General features: G+C 45.8%; 1 protein-coding gene across 1 annotated transcript in view; it reads left to right on the top strand.

Moving 5' to 3' along the window:
- Nucleotides 1-22,969, top strand: part of sacm1la (SAC1 like phosphatidylinositide phosphatase a) — a 30,081-nt gene that overhangs the window by 4,363 nt on the left and 2,749 nt on the right. The window contains exons 4-17 of the mRNA XM_014178710.2: nt 158-285; nt 7,406-7,555; nt 10,227-10,286; nt 10,525-10,558; nt 11,610-11,711; nt 11,950-12,035; nt 12,166-12,252; nt 12,422-12,490; nt 12,579-12,658; nt 13,322-13,420; nt 17,190-17,328; nt 18,267-18,336; nt 20,143-20,215; nt 22,643-22,736. Of these exons, the coding sequence (XP_014034185.1) occupies nt 158-285; nt 7,406-7,555; nt 10,227-10,286; nt 10,525-10,558; nt 11,610-11,711; nt 11,950-12,035; nt 12,166-12,252; nt 12,422-12,490; nt 12,579-12,658; nt 13,322-13,420; nt 17,190-17,328; nt 18,267-18,336; nt 20,143-20,215; nt 22,643-22,736 (1,271 nt within the window). The remainder of the gene's footprint in view (nt 1-157; nt 286-7,405; nt 7,556-10,226; nt 10,287-10,524; nt 10,559-11,609; nt 11,712-11,949; nt 12,036-12,165; nt 12,253-12,421; nt 12,491-12,578; nt 12,659-13,321; nt 13,421-17,189; nt 17,329-18,266; nt 18,337-20,142; nt 20,216-22,642; nt 22,737-22,969) is intronic.

The following is a 22,969-nucleotide window of genomic DNA, read 5'->3' as shown; positions in this document are numbered from 1 at the left end:
TCAGTGAAGGGAATTGAACAAGTGCACACTTGGGGAGAAAGGAGAGATTATTTGGACATAACCCCTATCTTGTCCTTCAGGATGTACCCCTGTAACTAACACGTTACTGTTTTATATGTTGTGCTGACATGTTCACTGTGGTTCCCCCTTTTCACAGGGATGTACCTGATTGTCATTACCAAGAAGAGGAATGTGGGCAGCCTCCTGGGTCACGCTGTGTGGAAGGCAGTGGATTTTGATGTCATTTCCTACAAAAAGACTGTGCTTCACCTCACCGAGGACCAGGTGACAAACAAACACACTCATACTCTTTTGGGATATAAAAAATACATTGGTGGAGACAGGCAAATGAGAGAAGAGTGGATGTGGGGATTGAACCCAGTCTCTGGTGGGGAATGTAATGAGAGAACAGTAGGAAGAGTGGATGTTGGGTTTGAACCCAGTCTCTGGTGGGGAATGTAATGAGAGAACAGTAGGAAGAGTGGATGTTGGGTTTGAACCCAGTCTCTGGTGGGGAATGTAATGAGAGAACAGTAGGAAGAGTGGATGTTGGGATTGAACCCAGTCTCTGGTGGGGAATGTAATGAGAGAACAGTAGGAAGAGTGGATGTTGGGTTTGAACCCAGTCTCTGGTGGGGAATGTAATGAGAGAACAGTAGGAAGAGTGGATGTGGGGTTTGAACCCAGTCTCTGGTGGGGAATGTAATGAGAGAACAGTAGGAAGAGTGGATGTTGGGTTTGAACCCAGTCTCTGGTGGGGAATGTAATGAGAGAACAGTAGGAAGAGTGGATGTGGGGTTTGAACCCAGTCTCTGGTGGGGAATGTAATGAGAGAACAGTAGGAAGAGTGGATGTGGGGTTTGAACCCAGTCTCTGGTGGGGAATGTAATGAGAGAACAGTAGGAAGAGTGGATGTGGGGTTTGAACCCAGTCTCTGGTGGGGAATGTGACCAGCCGGGAGCGTTGCCACTCGACAACGGGTTCTCCACTAGGGGGGTGTTCTTAGAAGTTTTACACTCCCTATTCTAATACTCAACCCAGTCTGCTGGTTCTGGTTCAACCTCTTCCTGGTTACAGTAACTATGGTACAGCTAACAGACAGTAGTGTTGAACTAGAGGGGACCTAGTTACAGTAACTATGGTACAGCTAACAGACAGTAGTGTTGAACTAGAGGGGACCTAGTTACAGTAACTATGGTACAGCTAACAGACAGTAGTGTTGAACTAGAGGGGACCTAGTTACAGTAACTATGGTACAGCTAACAGACAGTAGTGTTGAACTAGAGGGGACCTAGTTACAGTAACTATGGTACAGCTAACAGACAGTAGTGTTGAACTAGAGGGGACCTAGTTACAGTAACTATGGTACAGCTAACAGACAGTAGTGTTGAACTAGAGGGGACCTAGTTACAGTAACTATGGTACAGCTAACAGACAGTAGTGTTGAACTAGAGGGGACCTAGTTACAGTAACTATGGTACAGCTAACAGACAGTAGTGTTGAACTAGAGGGGACCTAGTTACAGTAACTATGGTACAGCTAACAGACAGTAGTGTTGAACTAGAGGGGACCTAGTTACAGTAACTATGGTACAGCTAACAGACAGTAGTGTTGAACTAGAGGGGACCTAGTTACAGTAACTATGGTACAGCTAACAGACAGTAGTGTTGATCTAGAGGGGACCTAGTTACAGTAACTATGGTACAGCTAACAGACAGTAGTGTTGAACTAGAGGGGACCTAGTTACAGTAACTATGGTACAGCTAACAGACAGTAGTGTTGAACTAGAGGGGACCTAGTTACAGTAACTATGGTACAGCTAACAGACAGTAGTGTTGAACTAGAGGGGACCTAGTTACAGTAACTATGGTACAGCTAACAGACAGTAGTGTTGAACTAGAGGGGACCTAGTTACAGTAACTATGGTACAGCTAACAGACAGTAGTGTTGAACTAGAGGGGACCTAGTTACAGTAACTATGGTACAGCTAACAGACAGTAGTGTTGAACTAGAGGGGACCTAGTTACAGTAACTATGGTACAGCTAACAGACAGTAGTGTTGAACTAGAGGGGACCTAGTTACAGTAACTATGGTACAGCTAACAGACAGTAGTGTTGAACTAGAGGGGACCTAGTTACAGTAACTATGGTACAGCTAACAGACAGTAGTGTTGAACTAGAGGGGACCTAGTTACAGTAACTATGGTACAGCTAACAGACAGTAGTGTTGAACTAGAGGGGACCTATTTACAGTAACTATGGTACAGCTAACAGACAGTAAGTAGTGTCAAATCCAATCTTAGGTAAATTCCAGGAATTGAATTCCCAATTCGATATTATCCTCAACAATTCAAAAAATTCCAAATTCAATTCCTTCAGGTGTTCAGTCTGATCATGTGACTGCTCAGACAGCCTGGCTAAACTGGAAATGTACCAATTGTTAAAATGATTTAAAAACAAATCCTCTAGTCAATGTTTGATACTAAGTGCTTTACTGTAACTGGCAAATGTGCATAAGTAGTGCACTATAAAGGGAATAGGGTTTCATTTGGGACTTAGCCAAAGTCATTGTAACTGACCCCAGGGAGTTTAGAGATGCACCACAGCACCCAGCCAGAACAACGCTGGCTTGCAGCACGGCTGACTAAAGGTCACAGTGGATTGCCTTTTATTATGGAAAACGGAAGCTGTCACGCTCTCTACTTGATACGTAAAAAGAAAGACTTTTTCTTAATAGAATTATTAGTGACGGTTTTTGGTCTAAATGCTTCAAGTACTTATTGTGGTTCAGCGGGCGCGTCTGTGGTGCAGCGGGCGCGTCTGTGGTGCAGCGGGCGCGTCTGTGGTGCAGCGGGCGCGTCTGTGGTGCAGCGGAAATTCACTTGGAGGTGTTTAGAAACCATGTGTAATTTTAAAAATGGCTCCCTATTTCTTATACAGTGACCAGCCCAAAGGTAGTGCGCTACCAAGGAAATAGGGAACCGTTTGGGACACGAGGCTTGAATTGAATGTATTTGGCCGTCAGTCAACCAGAGAGAGAGGGACTACGTTCATTGGCAAAAACGGGGAAATAAAGTGCTGACATAATGCAGGGAAGCAGCTGCGGCCTCGTAGGGAGGAGGTAAAGAGTCAATCTCATTTGTTTTTCCTTTAATTCCTTGCATCCTCTCTCTCCTTGCCTTCAGAACACATTGGAGAAGACATGAGTTTCAAAGTGTAATGTCACAAGTACAGTGAAGGGCCTGAATCGCAAACTCAAAACACAACAATGCAACAATTAATAACAATGTATTACTAGAAAAAAAATAACACGAGAAATAAGAAATATTAACTCGACTAAGTAAGAAAGCATACTATATATAGGACATGTTTAAAAAGTCAGTTCCAATACCATATTTACATGTGCAGGGAAACTGGAGTGATGGAGGTAGATATGTATAGGGGGAAGGGGACAGGGATACTGGAGTGATGGAGGTAGATATGTATAGGGGGAAGGAGACAGGGATACTGGAGTGATGGAGGTAGATATGTATATGGGGAAGGGGACAGGGATACTGGAGTGATGGAGGGAGATATGTATAGGGGTAAGGTGACTATATACAGGGTCAGTACCATATTAACAATGTACAGGGATACTGGAGTGATGGAGGTAGATATGTATAGGGGGAAGGACGTGGAAGGGATACTGGAGTGATGGAGGTAGATATGTATAGGGGGAAGGGGACAGGGATACTGGAGTGATGGAGGTAGATATGTATAGGGGAAGGGGACAGGGATACTGGAGTGATGGAGGTAGATATGTATATGGGGAAGGGGACAGGGATACTGGAGTGATGGAGGTAGATATGTATAGGGGGAAGGGGACAGGGATACTGGAGTGATGGAGGTAGATATGTATAGGGGGAAGGGGACAGGCATACTGGAGTGATGGAGGTAGATATGTATAGGGGGAAGGGGACAGGCATACTGGAGTGATGGAGGTAGATATGTATAGGGGGAAGGGGACAGGGATACTGGAGTGATGGAGGTAGATATGTATAGGGGGAAGGAGACAGGGATACTGGAGTGATGGAGGTAGATATGTATAGGGGGAAGGGGACAGGGATACTGGAGTGATGGAGGTAGATATGTATAGGGGGAAGGGGACAGGGATACTGGAGTGATGGAGGAGATATGTATAGGGGGAAGGAGACAGGGATACTGGAGTGATGGAGGGAGATATGTATAGGGGGAAGGGGACAGGGATACTGGAGTGATGGAGGTAGATATGTATAGGGGGAAGGGAACTGGGATACTGGAGTGATGGAGGTAGATGCAGTGCATTCGGAAAGTATTCAGACCCCTTGACTTTTTCCACATTTTACGTTACAGCCTTATTCTAAAATTAGTTAAATTGTTTTTTTCCCCCTCAATGTACACACAATAGCCCATAATAATAAAGCAACATTTTTATTTGTAAAAAAACTACAGAATTATGACATTTTACTTTCAGACCCTTTACTCAGTACTTTGTTGAGGCACCTTTGACAGCGATTACAGCATCGAGTCGTCTTGGGTATGACACTACAAGCTTGGCACACCTGTATTTGGGGAGTTTCTGAAGCCACTCCTGCGTTGTCTTGGCTGTGTGCTTAGGGTCGTTGTCCTGTCGGAAGGTAAACCTTCGCCACAGTCTGAGGTCCTGAGCACTCTGGGGCAGGTTTTCATCAAGGATCTGTACTTTGCTCTGTTCATCTTTCTCTCGGTCCTGACTAGTCTCCCGGTCCCTGCTGCTGAAAAACATCTCCACAGCATGATGCTGCCACCACCATGCTTCACCATAGGGATGGTGCCAGGTTTCCTCCAGATGCGATGCTTGGCATTCAGGCCAAATAGTTCAATGTTGGTTTCATCAGATGAGAGAATCTTGTTTCTCATGGTCTGAGAGTCCTTTAGGTGCCTTTTGGCAAACGCCAAGCGTGCTGTCATGTGCCTTTTATTGAGGGGGCTGCCGTCTGGCCACTCTACCATAAAGGCCTTATTTGCTGGAATGCTGCAGAGATGGTTGTCCTTCTGGAAGGTTCTCCCATCTCCACAGAGGAACTCTGGAGCTCTGTCAGAGCGACCATCTTATTCTTGGTCACCTCCCTGACCACAGCCCTTCTCCCCCGATTGCTCAGTTTGGCCGGGCGGCAGGCTCTAGGAAGAGTCTTGGATGTTCCAAACTTCTTCCATTTAAGAATGATGGAGGCCACTGTGTTCTTGGGAACCTAAAAATGCAACATAAATGTGTTGGTACCCTTCCCCAGATCTGTGCCTTGACACAATCCTGTCTCGAAGCTCGACAGACAATTCCTTCGACCTCATGGCTTGGTTTTTGCTCTGACATGCACTGTCAACTGTGGGACCTTATATAGACAGGTGTGTGCCTTTCCAAATCATGTCAAATCAATTGAATTTACCACAGGTGGACTCCAAGTTGTAGAAACATCTCAAAGATGATCAATGGAAACAGGATGCACTTGAATACCTCTGTAAGGTATTTCTGTTTTTAAGTTTGAATACATTTCGTGAAAATTTTGTAACCTTTTTTCACTTTGTCATTATGGGGTATTGTGTGTAGATTGATGAGGAAAACAATTATTTGAATCCATTTTAGAATGGGGCTGTAACGTAACAAAATGTGGAAAAAGTCGAAGGGTTTGAATACTTTCCTGAATGCACTGTATGTATAGGGGTAAGTTGTCTCGGCAACAGGATATAAGATAGATTTATACTGATTATCTGCGTATTATGTGTGAGTGAAAATGGAGTTTGTGTGAGTGAAAATGGAGTTTGTGTGAGTGTGTAGGGCCGTGTGAATGTGCAGAGAGACTGTGCAAATTCTGACATAAGAGGGGAGGAACCTTGAACCTTAACCTCCAATACTGTTGTGAAAGAGATGAGCAGAAAGACACATTGAGAAGTGCGCACTTCAGGATTAAAGAGAAATTGTGGACATAGACGTAGAGTCATTCATGTCTGTCTTGTCTCTCTCTGGCTGTGGTCCAAACACTTAAAAGACACACCCTATCCCCTCAGCCCTCAAATTAAGTGGACACTTCTGACGAGTATACACTTGCAGAGGGAGGGAGGGAGGGAGGGAGGAATTTTAAATGGACCATCCTTGGCCGGAAACTCGTCACTCGTTCATCCCGTGAAGATTGTGTTTTCAGACACCTGTAGTTTGTTGGTACTTTATATGCGCTACAGTCTGATTGCATGTCTACTTATATAAAATATATAAATTATTAATATACGCCAACTGTTTGATAGCTAGAAAATGTATTAGCTAACTAACGTTAGCCTGCCTAGCTGGAACTTCTGTAGAAGGAAAATGTTTTATTTCTACAATTTCCAAAAGATAACCAAACAAAAACATATTTACTTTTTACATAGTAGCAACATTTCTAACTTATTTGCATTCGTTTTTAATTACACTTGATTGCACCATGTTGAAGTTTTTCGTCTTTTCTTAGCAGATGTACAATCGTCGCGAATTGAATTATGGCGAGTTTCAGGCCTCGGACTGAACATAATTGTACACTCGCAAACTTGATCAAAAACGAGGGCTTGAGGGGCTTACGTTTCGAACTTCCCTTGTTTGGCTAATAGTTTGGACCACCTGCCAAGATGGCGACAGGGATTCATTCCCCCAAGGGCATAAGGTGATAAGTGGATGAGGGTGTGTCTTTTTTAAGTGTTTGAAATGCAGCTTCTCTCGTTCTCTCGCTCTCTCACACACCCAAAATGCATCATAAGGGGATGCTGTCATTTGGGACGCAGATCATTGGAGGTTGTGCACCCCGACCTCTATATGCAGTAAACTCTGGGAGGGAGGTGAAGTGGACAAGGTTTAGAATGAAACACATCGACTCGGAGGGCTATTGTAATATGTAAGAGATGATTTCATCCATTTTTGAAACCACTGGAGTCACTTGAAGCTGTAATACCACTTCAGAACATCTGCCAATCTGATTCAGATGTATTTAATTTTGGGCTCCTGAGTGGCGCAACGGTCTAAGGCACTGCATCTCAGCGCTAGAGGCGTCACTATAGACCCTGGGTCGATTCCAGGCTGTATCGCAACCGGCCATGATTGGGAGTCCCATAGGGCGGCGCACAATTGGCCCAGCGTCGTCCGGGTTTGGCCGGTGTAGGCAGTCATTGTAAATAATAATTTGTTCTTAACTGACTTGCCTGATTAAATAAAAAATGTGTTTATTGGTCACCTAGTAAGATTCACTGTTTAATTTCATATGAAAAGTCCCTGGTTTAACAGCCTCTTTTCTCACATTTCACACACACAACCTCCTACTACAAAACTGCACTGTCATGATTGGTGCCCAGCCAGCTAAAATCAATTTTCTCCCCTCCCTCTCTCCAGACACAAGACAACAAGACATTCCTGTCCATGATTAACAACGTGCTGACAACAGATGGATTCTACTTCTGCACTGACTATGACCTGACCCACACCCTCCAGAGACTGGCCAACGTCAGCCACGACTTCCAGGAGATGAGCCTGTTGGAGAGGGTGAGGAGGAGGAGGGGGGGGGTGGTGGGAGTTGGTAGGGGAGAGAGGGGTTTGGAAGAGGGTAGGGGGAGAGGGATTTGAGAGAGAGGGTGTGGAAGAGGGTAGGTAATAGAGGGGGTGTGGAGAGTTGGTAGTGGGGAGAGGGGTTTGGCAGAGGGTAGGAGAGAGGGGGTGTGGGAGTTGGTAGTGGGGGGGGTTTGGAAGAGGGTAGGAGAGAGGGGGTGGGAGTTGGTAGTGGGAGAGGGGTTTGGAAGAGGGTAGGAGAGAGGGGGTGTGGGAGTTGGTAGTGGGGAGAGGGGTTTGGAAGAGGGTAGGATAGAGGGGGTGTGGGAGTTGGTAGTGGGGAGAGGGGGTTTGGAAGAGGGTAGGATAGAGGGGGTGTGGGAGTTGGTAGGGGAGAGAGGGGTGTGGAAGAGGGTAGGATAGAGGGGGTGTGGGAGTTGGTAGGGGTTTGGCAGAGGGTAGGAGAGAGGGGGTGTGGGAGTTGGTAGTGGGGAGAGGGGTTTGGCAGAGGGTAGGAGAGAGGGGGTGTGGGAGTTGGTAGTGGGGAGAGGGGTTTGGAAGAGGGTAGGAGAGAGGGGGTGTGGGAGTTGGTAGTGGGGAGAGGGGTGTGGAAGAGGGTAGGATAGAGGGGGTGTGGGAGTTGGTAGGGGAGAGAGGGCTGTGGAAGAGGGTAAGAGAGGAGGAGAGACTGGGTGTGGGGGAGGGGAGAGATGACTATTGTTCTCTGTAATAAAGACCAATCCTAGACCCTACCTCTCCCTCTAGGCTCTTGTGTAGACCTGGAAAGATTAGATCTGAGCAGTATGGCAAACTGTCTACCTCTATCAGAGGACAAGGTGGAGCTACCACCATATTGCTTATAACTAACCGGAATCTTTCAAATCTACATGAAGTGAAGGTTTTAGGAGCATAACAGTTGTTTCTGGACAGGGCCAGAGTTCTCTCCTATTGCGCACCGAGCTAGTCGACCATAAAGACTGAGCTCAGAGATTATCATCCCATTAGATGAGGATGATATCCCTCATCTATATTAGGAGTGTCACTGTGGTGTTTGGGCTCCTGCCATTCATGTAAACCACACTAGTCACCTTGCCCTCGTACGTACGCACGCACGCACGCACGCACGCACACAGATGCATTTACTCATGTAAACATACACAAACAGATGGACCTTTTCGCCCGCTGTCTCCTCTGAGGCATTACTCTGTAGTGCTGAGTGTGTGTAGTACCATGATGTACAGTATATCTTCACTTTCTCCTGTACTGAAACCTTGTCTGACTGGTTTTAATGGTGAGAAGAACGTGTGACATGTTAACGCCTGTTCCAATTCAAAACTGTCTGTCCATACTGTCATTCCATTGGCCCTGGTCTAAAGTAGTGCTGTGTCCATACTGTCATTCCATTGGCCCTGGTCTAAAGTAGTGCTGTGTCCATACTGTCATTACATTGGCCCTGGTCTAAAGTAGTGCTGTGTCCATACTGTCATTCCATTGGCCCTGGTCTAAAGTAGTGCTGTGTCCATACTGTCATTCCATTGGCCCTGGTCTAAAGTAGTGCTGTGTCCATACTGTCATTCCATTGGCCCTGGTCTAAAGTAGTGCTGTGTCCATACTGTCATTCCATTGGCCCTGGTCTAAAGTAGTGTTCTGTATAGGGAACAGGGTGCCACTGCACAAACTGATGGAGATGTATTTACTGCAGGCTGGTTTTTGTATTTGTTATTTGAATTTTTGTATTTATTTAATTAGGCAAGTCAGTTAAGAACTTATTCTTATTTACAGTGACAGAAGGAAGCCTTCACAAAATAAAAAAATATTCCAAAACAAGCATTCTGTTTGCAATAAGGCACAAAAGTAATACTGCAGAACATGTGGCAAAGAAATGAACTGTATGTCCTGAATACAAAGCTTTATGTTTGGGGCAAATCCAACACATCACTGAGTACCACTCTTCATATTTTTAAACATGGTGGTGGTTGCATCATGTTATGGGTATGCTTGTCATCGGCAAGGACTAGGGAGTTCTTTAGGATAAAAGAAACGGAATGGAGCTAAGCACAGGCAAAATCCTAGAGGAAAACCCTGGTTGTCTGCTTTCCATCAGACACTGGGAGACAATTTCACCTTCCAGCAGGACAACAACCTAAAACGCAAGGCCAATTATATACGAGTTACTTACCAAGAAGACATTGAATGTTCCTGAGTGGCCTAGTTACAGTTTCCACATAAATCTACTTGAATATCTATGGCAAGACTTGGAAATGGCTGTCTAGCAATGATCAACAATCAACTTGACAGAGCTTGAAGATTTATTTTTTTTTTTAAGAATAATGGGCAAATGTTGCACAATCCAGGTGTGGAAAGCTCTTAGAGACTTACCCAGGAAGACTCACAGCTGTAATCACTGCCAAAGGTGATTCTAACATGTATTGACTCAAGCGGTTGAATACTTATCTAATCAAGAGATTAGTGGGGTTTTTTTCCCCATTAATTACACAATGTTATTTTTTGTAAAAAAAAAAAATGTTTTACTTTGTTTGTTTTGTAGATCGTTGACAAATTGAAATTTTAATCCCACTTTGTAGCACAACAGAAGGGTTGTGAATACTTTTTCCCAAGGCACAGTAGATTGAGGGTTTGATTTATGGGTTGGTTCTCCTGTTTCTAGGCAGATCAGAGGTTTGTGTGGAACGGAAGCCTTCTGAGAGAGTTCCTTGCACAGCCAGAGGTGAGTGATATGAAGATGACATCACAACACATTACACATGTCCACAGTCTTCGTTCTTTGTTACTTAATCTAATGTACCGGAGGTAAAGGTATTAGAATATGGACAATATAACATGAATCTTACCCCCCTCAGAAATGTACTATGTTTGAACAGTAACTAGATGACCACAGTATTTCTTTCTTTCTTTCTTGTTCTAATGTATCCCGTTTTAAATGTAATAATTGTATTCCTTTTCAGCTCCACAAGTTTGCGATCCCTGTTGTCCATGGATGTATCCTTTTTCATGGTTTTGCTTTGCTCACACTGATCTGAGTGTAGTAATAATCAGTGGGCCAACATCACTACAAGAGTTTAAATGGGCCTCTGAGTGTTCTCAAGAACCAATTTCAACTGAAATCATTCCCTCAGGGACACTTTAGAAAGTCATTACCAGGAGAGAAATCACAACATCCTCCACTTAGAGTACAAGTACAACAACATCCTCTACTTAGAGGACAAGTACAACAACATCCTCTACTTAGAGGACAAGTACAACAACATCCTCTACTTAGAGGACAAGTACAACAACATCCTCCACTTAGAGGACAAGTACAACAACATCCTCCACTTAGAGGACAAGTACAACAACATCCTCCACTTAGAGGACAAGTACAACAACATCCTCCACTTAGAGGACAAGTACAACAACATCCTCCACTTAGAGGACAAGTACAACAACATCCTCCACTTAGAGGACAAGTACAACAACATCCTCTACTTAGAGGACAAGTACAACAACATCCTCCACTTAGAGGACAAGTACAACAACATCCTCCACTTAGAGGACAAGTACAACAACATCCTCCACTTAGAGGACAAGTACAACAACATCCTCCACTTAGAGGACAAGTACAACAACATCCTCTACTTAGAGGACAAGTACAACAACATCCTCCACTTAGAGGACAAGTACAACAACATCCTCCACTTAGAGGACAAGTACAACAACATCCTCTACTTAGAGGACAAGTACAACAACATCCTCCACTTAGAGGACAAGTACAACAACATCCTCTACTTAGAGGACAAGTACAACAACATCCTCTACTTAGAGGACAAGTACAACAACATCCTCTACTTAGAGGACAAGTACAACAACATCCTCTACTTAGAGGACAAGTACAACAACATCCTCTACTTAGTGTACGTCTGAAATGGCACCCTGTCCTTTATATAGTGCTCTAAATAGGGACTAGGGTACCATTTGGGACACAGTCTTAGGTACTACTTGGCCCTGTGCTGTAGCAGTGTATTAGGTGAGGTCCTTGACGTCCCGGATCCAGTCGTCGTGATGAAGCCGTGCCGAATCAACGGGAAGATCTTTGAATGGATCCTCATATCCAGGAGGAGCTGCTTCAGGGCTGGGGTCAGATACTACGTCAGAGGTAAGACACAGGCAGGCGTCTCAAATGGCACCCTATTCCCTATGTAGTCAACTATATAGGCACCCTATTCCCTATGTAGTGGACTATATAGGCACCCTATTCCCTATGTAGTGGACTATATAGGGAATAGGGTGCCATTTGGGATGCAGACCTAGTACTGTACAGCATTACTGGCATGTTGAATCATTAATGGCCCAGTGGACATATGTAGTCCTCATCATTATTTGTTTATCCTCAGGTATCGATTCTGAGGGCCACGCTGCTAACTTTGTGGAGACGGAGCAAATAGTCCTGTACAATGGTGGGAGGGCTTCATTCGTACAGGTGAGTTTGAAAAAGGAGAAGACGGTGGTGGTGGTGGACAGGGTAGTAGTCGTTATTGATTAGGCGCAAGCCTTTTTTATTTATTTATTTAATATATATTTTTCCTGAAAATGTCTGTTTCCCTCCATAGACGCGAGGCTCCATGCCCTTCTTCTGGTCTCAGAGGCCCAACCTGAAATACAAGCCCAAACCACTGATCAGCCACAACACCAATCACGTAAGGGCTTTTACATATTCTGCCTCTTTCCACCTTGCTGTTCTATTGTCAGTACAACAGGTCGAAGGTCAGGTAAACCCACTCTGTGGATCTTTTGTTTACCAAATCACCAATTGCCTTGTTAAATAAAATAAATTCAAAAAAAAATGTTCTCTCAACTGCTTCCTAGATGGATGGCTTCCAGAGACATTTTGACTCCCAGGTCCTCATCTATGGAAAGCAGACCGTTCTGAACCTGGTAGGTCCCTTCCATTATTTAAACCTCACAATGGCTACAACATCACAGCATTGTGAGAGATGGATATAAGATGGTGCTGTTCTTCTAGGTCAACCAGAAGGGTTCAGAGGAGCCACTGGAACAAGCCTTTGCCAAGATGGTGACTGACATGGAGAACGGCATGATCAAGTGAGAACTAACCGCTCCTCTCCTGAACACCCGTCTGGCTTATCATTTCAGTGATTTATACCTTTTAGACCAGGCCTGGGCGATTCCAGTCCTCGGGGGGCCTGATTTGATGTCAGTTTTGCCTCAGCCTCAGTTAACACACCTGACTCCAATAATCACCTAATCACGATCTTCAGTTTAGAATGTAATTAGTTTTAAATCAGCTGTGTTTGATAGGGATGGGGGGGGGGGAAATTGTGACACCCCATATTGTTATTTTATTTTATTGCTCTTTTGCACCCCAGTATCTATACTTATCATCTGCACATCTATCACTCCAGTGTTAATGCTAAATTTTAATTATTTCGCCGTTATGGCCTATTTATTGCCTTACCTCCCTAATCTTACTACATTTGCACACACTGTATATAGATTTTTCTATTGTATTATTGACTGTATGTTTGTTTACTCCATGTGTAACTCTGTGTTGTTTGTGTCGAACTGCTTTGCTTTATCGTGGCCAGGTTGCAGTTGTAAATGAGAACTTGTTCTCAACTGGCCACCTGGTTAAATAAAGGTGACATAAAAAAAGGCCCGGTGAGGACTGGAACGACCCAGGCCTGTTTTTAGATGGATCTAGCACATCCACTCACACAGCCATGCTGTTTATTCTATTGGCTGCAGGTACGTAGCATTTGACTTCCACAAGGAGTGCAGCAGGATGAGATGGGATCGTCTGTGTATCCTGGTGGACAATGTGGCTGAGACACAAGATGAATACAGGTATTTTACTCTCCATATCCTTTATGAATAGCTGCTAGTCTACACCCACAACCATACAAGACGTTAGGTTCTAATTCTCAGAGTAAATAACTCAACGGACACTAGATAAGCTTAACCACGTTTAATTCTTCCCAAATGGTCGATACAGCTGCGTTCAGACGTCACATGTTTCCTCCACCACAAGTTTTTGTCTGTCTGTCTGTCTGTCTGTCTGTCTGTCTGTCTGTCTGTCTGTCTGTCTGTCTGTCTGTCTCACTCCAATTTAGGCACTCCTCCTCCTCTCCAATCCTTACATCATTATGTTTCGACGGGAATAAAGGAATAAACCATAATTTCTCCCTTCGGGGGATCTGTCCTGACCTCAACCCCCTCATTCGCCTAATCCACAGATGTCCATCCGTTTCCACTATATCAACCCTGTGACTTCCTCCCGTCGACCCAGCACATTCCAAAGCCATCTGGCTCCTACAGATAACCATTACCTTCTGATGTAAAAACCAGTCTCTTTCACCCCATATACTATACTTCTGAGTATAACAATGTTCCAAGGTTAACCCAGAATCTAACACTTAGCAAGAGGATAGGCATACGAACATAGAGAGGCTAATTTGCTTCCTTTCTACCCTTTTTATCTCTGGTCTGTCTTCAGGGTAAAATACCAGTGAGTACATTACAGTAGTCGGTCAGTGACGTCTGGATTAACCTCTGGGCAAATGTGTTCAGGTTTGCATCCCAAATGGTGCACTACTTTTGACCAGGGCCCAAGTAGACAGTGCACTATATAGGGATAGGGTGCCATTTCAAATCAAATTGTGTTCGTCACATGCGCCGATTACAACAGGTGTAGTAGACCTTACAGTGAAATGCTGACTTTCACAAAAAGAAATAAAGGCAACAAATAATTAAAGAGCAGCAGTAAAATAACAATAGCAAGACTATATACAGGGTGTTACGGTACAGAGTCAATGTGGAGGCTATATACAGGGTGTTACGGTACAGAGTCAATGTGGAGGCTATATACAGGGTGTTACGGTACAGAGTCAATGTGGAGGCTATATACAGGGTGTTACGGTACAGAGTCAATGTGGAGGCTATATACAGGGTGTTACGGTACAGAGTCAATGTGGAGGCTATATACAGGGTGTTACGGTACAGAGTCAATGTGGAGGCTATATACAGGGTGTTACGGTACAGAGTCAATGTGGAGGCTATATACAGGGTGTTACGGTACAGAGTCAATGTGGAGGCTATATACAGGGTGTTACGGTACAGAGTCAATGTGGAGGCTATATACAGGGTGTTACGGTACAGAGTCAATGTGGAGGCTATATACAGGGTGTTACGGTACAGAGTCAATGTGGAGGCTATATACAGGGTGTTACGGTACAGAGTCAATGTGGAGGCTATATACAGGGTGTTACGGTACAGAGTCAATGTGGAGGCTATATACAGGGTGTTACGGTACAGAGTCAATGTGGAGGCTATATACAGGGTGTTACGGTACAGAGTCAATGTGGAGGCTATATACAGGGTGTTACGGTACAGAGTCAATGTGGAGGCTATATACAGGGTGTTACGGTACAGAGTCAATGTGGAGGCTATATACAGGGGGTACCGGTACAGAGTCAATGTGGAGGCTATATACAGGGGGGTACCGGTACAGAGTCAATGTGGAGGCTATATACAGGGGGGTACCGGAACAGAGTCAATGTGGAGGCTATATACAGGGGGGTACCGGTACAGAGTCAATGTGGAGGCTATATACAGGGGGGTACCGGTACAGAGTCAATGTGGAGGCTATATACAGGGGGTACCGGTACAGAGTCAATGTGGAGGCTATATACAGGGGGTACCGGTACAGGGTCAATGTGGAGGCTATATACAGGGGGTACCGGTACCGAGTCAATGTGGAGGCTTTATACAGGGGGTACTGGTACCAAGTCAATGTGGAGGCTATATACAGGGGGTACCGGTACAGAGTCAATGTGGAGGCTATATACAGGGGGTACTGTTACAGAGTCAATGTGCGGGGGCACCGGTATTCAGGTAATATGTTTCCACTTTAATTATTAAAGTGACTATGCATAGATAATAACAGAGTAGTGTAAAGGGGGGTGGGGGGGGTGCAATGCAAATATTCTGGGTAGCCATTTGATTAGATGTTCATGAGTCTTATGGCTTGGGGGTAGAAGCTGTTTAGAAGTCTCTTGGACCTAGACTTGGCGCTCTGGTACCACTTGCCGTGTGGTTGCAGAGAGAACAGTCTATGACTAGGGTGGCTGGAGTCTTTGACAATTTTTAGGGCCTTCCTCTGACACCGCCTGGTGTAGAGGTCCTGGATGGCAGGAAGCTTGGCCCCAGTGATGTACTGGGCCGCACACGCTACCCTTTGTAGTGCCTTGTGGTCGGAGGCCGAGCAGTTGCCGTACCAGGCAGTGATGCATCTAGTCAGGATGCCCTCGATGGTGCAGCTGTAGAACCTTTTGAGGATCTGAGGACCCATGCCAAATCTTTTCAGTCTCCTGAGGGGTAGTAGGTTTTGTCGTGCCCTCTTCATGACTGTCTTGGTGTGCTTGGACCATGTTAGTTAGTTGGTGATGTGGACACCAAGGAACTTGAAGCTCTCAACCTGTTCCACTACAGCCCCGTCGTTGAAAATGGGGACGTGCTCGGTCCTCCTTTTCCTGTAGTCCACAATCATCTCCTTTGTCTTGATCACGTTGAAGGAGAGGTTGTTGTCCTGGCACCTCACGGCCCGGTCTCCACTGTGTCATCAGCAAACTTATTGGTGGTGTTGGAGTCATGCCTGGCTGTGCAGTCATGAGTGAACAGGGAGTACAGGAGGGGACTGAGCACGCACCCCTGAGGGGCCCCCGTGTTGAGGATCAGCGTGGCGGATATGTTGTTACCTACCCTTACCACCTGGTGGCGGCCCGTCAGGAAGTCCAGGATCCAGTTGCAGAGGGAGGTGTTTAGTCCCAGGATCCTTAGCTAAGTGATGAGCTTTGAGGGCACTATGGTGTTGAACGCTGAGCTGTAGTCAATGAATAGAATTCTCACATAGGTGTTCCTTTTGTCCAGGTGGGAAAGGGCAGTGTCGAGTGCAATAGAGATTGCATCGGATCTGTTGGGGCGGTATGCAAATTGGAGTGGGTGTATGTGTTGTGAGCCATGACCAGCCTTTCAAAACATTTCATGGCTACAGACGTGAGTGCATATGGGTCGGTAGTCATTTAGGCAGGTTACCTTGATGTTCTTGGGCACAGGGACTATGGTGGTCTGCTTGAAACATGTTGGTATTACAGACTCGGTCAGGGACATGTTGAAAATGTCAGTGAAGACACTTGCCAGTTGGTCTGCACATGCCCGGAGCACACGTCCTGGTAATCCATCTGGCCCTGCGGCTTTGTGAATGTTGACCTGTTTCAAGGTCTTACTCGCATCACACAGTCGTCCGGAACAGCTGATGCTCTCCTGCATGTTTCAGCGTTACTTGCCTCGAAGCGAGCACAGAAGTAATTTAGCTTGTGTCACTGGGCAGCTCGCGGCTGTGCTTCCCTTTGTAGTCTGTAATAGTTTGCAAGCCCTGCCACATCCGACGAGCGTCGGAGCCGGTGTAGTGCATTTGGGATTCACCCCTAACCTTGTCTTATGATGATAAACCTTCTGTCTCCCTGCAGCGGAGGGGTAGGTGGTGTCCCAACATTACAGTGCTGTTACTGGCTCTGTGGATATGTGTTCTCCTGACTCCTGTGTTGTCTCTCTGCAGCTACTTCATGGTAGACACGGAGGGGAAGGTGTTGTCCCAGCAGAAGGGGACGTTCCGCAGTAACTGCATGGACTGTCTGGACCGCACCAACGTCATTCAGAGCATGCTGGCCCGCCGCTCCATACAGTCCCAGCTACAGGTAGGAAGTCCTCCTGAGCTGGCCCAGCCGCTCCGTACAGTCCCAGCTACAGGTAGGAAGTCCTCCAGAGCTGGCCCGCCGCTCCATACAGTCCCAGCTACAGGTAGGAAGTCCTCCAGAGCTGGCCCGCCGCTCCATACAGTCCCAGCTACAGGTAGGAAGTCCTCCAGAGCTGGCCCGCCGCTCCATACAGTCCCAGCTACAGGTAGGAAGTCTTCCTGAGCTGGCCCGCCGCTCCATACAGTCCCAGCTACAGGTAGGAAGTCCTCCAGAGCTGGCCCAGCCGCTCCATACAGTCCCAGCTACAGGTAGGAAGTCCTCCAGAGCTGGCCCGCCGCTCCATACAGTCCCAGCTACAGGTAGGAAGTCCTCCAGAGCTGGCCCGCCGCTCCATACAGTCCCAGCTACAGGTAGGAAGTCCTCCAGAGCTTGCCCAGCCGCTCCATACAGTCCCAGCTACAGGTAGGAAGTCCTCCAGAGCTGGCCCAGCCGCTCCATACAGTCCCAGCTACAGGTAGGAAGTCCTCCAGAGCTTGCCCGCCGCGCCATACAGTCCCAGCTACAGGTAGGAACTAGGAGGGTTGCACTCATTATCACTTGAAGAAAATAAAAACCTGCCCACCGCTCTGCAGTAGTATTCACAACTCATTATCACTTGACAGATACTCAGCGACCAGGCAGAGTACCTCAAACTGTGGGAGTTATCATTCTGACAGTTACACAAGAGAAGCAACTTAAGAAAGTTAGAGGTAGGAGGCAGAGAGTTGAACCAAGGGTTGAACAAAGACAACTAGCTACTGTTTCCCACAGTTGAATAACTTGACTATTGACAGTTTTTATTTTATTTTAGAGAACAAGCTGAATGACTGAGCCCTGACCCTAGTTCCCTACCCCCTTCTAAATGGACTTATCTATGCTTGTTTGGTGGTTGTCCACAGAGGATGGGTGTCCTGCATGTAGCCCAGCGGATTGAGGAACAGGACGATTTTGAGAAGATCTACAAGAATGGTAAGTGGTCCCCGTCCCTCTATAGGCCATCAGTGGCAGCTACTTTAGGCCTTTTCACACTACCACTAACCCTGGGTTAAACACTGCCCAGGGCTACCACTAACCCTGGGTTAAACACTGCCCAGGGCTACCACTAACCCTGGGTTAAACACTGCCCAGGGCTACCACTAACCCTGGGTTAAACACTGCCCAGGGCTACCACTAACCCTGGGTTAAACTCAGTCCAGGGCTACCACTAACCGTGGGTTAAACACTGCCCAGGGCTACCACTAACCCTGGGTTAAACTCAGTCCAGGGCTACCACTAACCCTGGGTTAAACTCAGTCCAGGGCTACCACTAACCGTGGGTTAAACACTGCCCAGGGCTACCACTAACCCTGGGTTAAACTCAGCCCAGGGCTACCACTAACCCTGGGTTAAACACTGCCCAGGGCTACCACTAACCCTGGGTTAAACACTGCCCAGGGCTACCACTAACCGTGGGTTAAACACTGCCCAGGGCTACCACTAACCCTGGGTTAAACACTGCCCAGGGCTACCACTAAACCTGGGTTAAACACTGCCCAGGGCTACCACTAACCCTGGGTTAAATCACGCCCAGGGCTACCACTAACCCTGGGTTAAACTCAGTCCAGGGCTACCACTAACCCTGGGTTAAATTCAGCCCAGGGCTACCACTAACCCTGGGTTAAACTCAGTCCAGGGCTACCACTAACCCTGGGTTAAACTCAGCCCAGGGCTACCACTAACCCTGGGTTAAACTCAGCCCAGGGCTACCACTAACCCTGGGTTAAACTCAGCCCAGGGCTACCACTAACCCTGGGTTAAACTCAGCCCAGGGCTACCACTAACCCTGGGTTAAACTCAGCCCAGGGCTACCACTAACCCTGGGTTAAACTCAGCCCAGGGCTACCACTAACCCTGGGTTAAACACTGCCCAGGGCTACCACTAACCCTGGGTTAAACTCAGCCCAGGGCTACCACTAACCGTGGGTTAAACACTGCCCAGGGCTACCACTAACCCTGGGTTAAACACTGCCCAGGGCTACCACTAACCCTGGGTTAAACACTGCCCAGGGCTACCACTAACCCTGGGTTAAACACTGCCCAGGGCTACCACTAACCCTGGGTTAAACACTGCCCAGGGCTACCACTAACCCTGGGTTAAATTCAGCCCAGGGCTACCACTAACCCTGGGTTAAACTCAGCCCAGGGCTACCACTAACCCTGGGTTAAACTCAGCCCAGGGCTACCACTAACCCTGGGTTAAACTCAGCCCAGGGCTACCACTAACCCTGGGTTAAACTCAGCCCAGGGCTACCACTAACCCTGGGTTAAACTCAGCCCAGGGCTACCACTAACCCTGGGTTAAACTCAGCCCAGGGCTACCACTAACCCTGGGTTAAACTCAGCCCAGGGCTACCACTAACCCTGGGTTAAACTCAGCCCAGGGCTACCACTAACCCTGGGTTAAACTCAGCCCAGGGCTACCACTAACCCTGGGTTAAACTCAGCCCAGGGCTACCACTAACCCTGGGTTAAACTCAGCCCAGGGCTACCACTAACCCTGGGTTAAACTCAGCCCAGGGCTACCACTAACCCTGGGTTAAACACTGCCCAGGGCTACCACTAACCCTGGGTTAAACTCAGCCCAGGGCTACCACTAACCCTGGGTTAAACTCAGCCCAGGGCTAAGGAGGATTGTCAGTGTGTGAAAGCAGCTTTTAAGTGTCATATGAGGTTGATCTGTCTAGTCTGTCACACTGCTCTGCTCACTAACAATGTCTTGTCTGTTTTCTGTGATAGCTTGGGCTGACAATGCCAACGCATGCGCCAAACAGTATGCTGGTACAGGAGCCCTGAAGACTGACTTCACCAGGTATAGAAATGGGTGTGGATGAGCTGCTGACCTCTGAACTATACAGTGCCTTCAGATATTTTATACACCCCTTTGACTTTTTCCACATTTTGTTGTTACAGCCTGAATTTCAAATTGATTAAATTGAGATTTTGTGTTACTAGCCTACACACAGTAACCCATAATGTCAAAATTGATGATTTTTTGTTGAAATGTTTACAAATTTGTAAAAAAAAAAAATGAACAGCTGAAATGTCAAGTATTCAACCCCTTTTTTACGGCAAGCCTAAATAGGTTCAGGAGTCAACATTTTTCTTAACAAGTCACATAATAAGTTGCATGGACTCACTCTGTGTGCAATAATGGTTAACATGATTTTTTTCATGACTACCTCATCTCTGTACCCCACACATACAATTATCTGTAAGATCCCTCGGCACCAATTGGTAGATGTGTAAAGAAAAAAGCAGACATTGAATATCCCTTTGAGCATGGTGAAGTTATTAATTACACTTTGGATGGTGTATCAATACACCCAGTCACTACAAAGATACAGGCGTCCTTCCTAACTCAGTTGCTGGAGAGGAAGGAAACCGCTTAGGGATTTCAACATGAGGCCAGTGGTGAATTTAAAACAGTTACAAAGTTGAATGGTTGTGATATGAGAGAACTGAGGATGGATCAACATTGTAGTTATTCCACAATAATAACCTAATTGACAGAGTGAAAAGGAAGCCTGTACAGAAAAAATATATTCCAAAACATGCATCCTGTTTGCAACTAGGCACTAAAGTAATACTGCAAAAAATATGGCAAAGAAATCATCTATGTCCTGAATACAAAGTATTATGTTTGGGGCAAATTTAATAAAACGCATTACAGAGTACCACTCCATTCTTTTCAATCATATTGGTGGCTGCATCATGTTATGGGAATGCTTGTAATCGTTAAGGACTGGGGAGTTTTTCAGGATAATAAATAAATGGAATGGAGCTAAGCACAGGCAAAACCTGGTTGTCTGCTTTCTATCAGACACTGGGAGATGAATTCACCTTTCAGCAGGTCAATAACCTAAAACACAAAGCCAAATCTACACTGGAGTTGCTTACCAAGAAGACAGGGAATGTTCCTGAGTGGCCGAGTTACAGTTTTGACTTAAATCTATGGCAAGACCTGAAAATGGTTGTCTAGCAATGATCAACAACCAATTTAACAGAGCTTGAAGAATTTTGAAAATAATGAGAAAATGTTGCACAATCCAGGTGTGGAAAGCTCTTAGACTTACCCAGAAACACTCACAGCTGTAATTGCTGCCAAAGGTGATTCTACAAAGTATTGACTTGGGTGTGAACGCTTATGTAAATGTGATATTTCTGTATTTCATTTTCAATGCATTTGCAAACATAAAAAATAAATAAAAAAATACATGTTTTCACTTTGTCCTTATGGGCTGGTGTGTGTAGATGGGTGAGATAAAAACATATATTTAATCCTTTCAGAATTCAGGCTGTAACGCAACAAAATGTGGAATAAGTCAAGGAGTATGAATACTTTCTGAAGGCACTATATACAGGCCTGCATGTCGGTGTGCTGCTGACATCTGGAATATATACAGGCCTGCTGCTGACATCTGAAATATATACAGGCCTGCATGTCGGTGTGCTGCTGACATCTGGAATATATACAGGCCTGCATGTCGGTGGGCTGCTGACATCTGGAATATATACAGGCCTGCATGTCGGTGTGCTGCTGACATCTGGAATATATACAGGCCTGCATGTCGGTGTGCTGCTGACATCTGGAATATATACAGGCCTGCATGTCGGTGTGCTGCTGACATCTGGAATATATACAGGCCTGCATGTCGGTGTGCTGCTGACATCTGGAATATATACAGGCCTGCATGTCGGTGTGCTGCTGACATCTGGAATATATACAGGCCTGCATGTCGGTGTGCTGCTGACATCTGGAATATATACAGGCCTGCATGTCGGTGTGCTGCTGACATCTGGAATATATACAGGCCTGCATGTCGGTGTGCTGCTGAAATATATACAGGCCTGCATGTCGGTGTGCTGCTGAAATATATACAGGCCTGCATGTCGGTGTGCTGCTGAAATATATACAGGCCTGCATGTCTCCAGAGACTCTGCTTGTTTAGTTGGAGGTCAACTGTTGGTTGTGTGGCTTCAATTTTGAGGTCACCTTTTCTTTAATTTCTTTGTAAACTGTCTAGGTACTATCTGGTTGGTAGATAATGTCTGTATGGCCATGAGATGTTAATGGGGGTTATTTCTCCTTCACCTGTCATTAGTATTGTTACGTGGACATGATGGTAGACAGTCTGACTACTTGCTTGTTGGTGACTGTATCACTCGTCCTTGTTGGGAGAGTTGAATGTGTTGACAGTGTGTGTGTGTGTGTGTGTGTGTTCCTGTCCTTCATCAGGACAGGGAAGAGGACCCAGATGGGTCTGGTGATGGACGGCGTGAACTCTGCCATCCGCTACTACAAGAATAACTTCTCTGACGGCTTCAGACAAGTACGTCTGATTTTTTTCAATTTTAAAAGACCTAGAAAAATCACACATTTTGAACTACATAAGGTAGGAATAATGTATTACTGTCAGATCTGCTGTGTAGTTGGATCAATTTCCTGCTTAAGACCAATATTGTTTTCGTCAAATCATAATTTTACAAAAACTGAACATAATTCTTCATCCATGTGTTTTAGAGAAACACGTAGTTATTTCGCTGTGTTTTTGTTGTCAGTCCT

Source organism: Salmo salar, chromosome ssa27 (assembly GCF_905237065.1).
Source record: "Salmo salar chromosome ssa27, Ssal_v3.1, whole genome shotgun sequence".
NCBI lineage: Eukaryota > Metazoa > Chordata > Actinopteri > Salmoniformes > Salmonidae > Salmo > Salmo salar.
The sequence above is the reverse complement of the archived record's forward strand: the minus strand, read 5'-3'. Positions and strand labels throughout refer to the sequence as shown.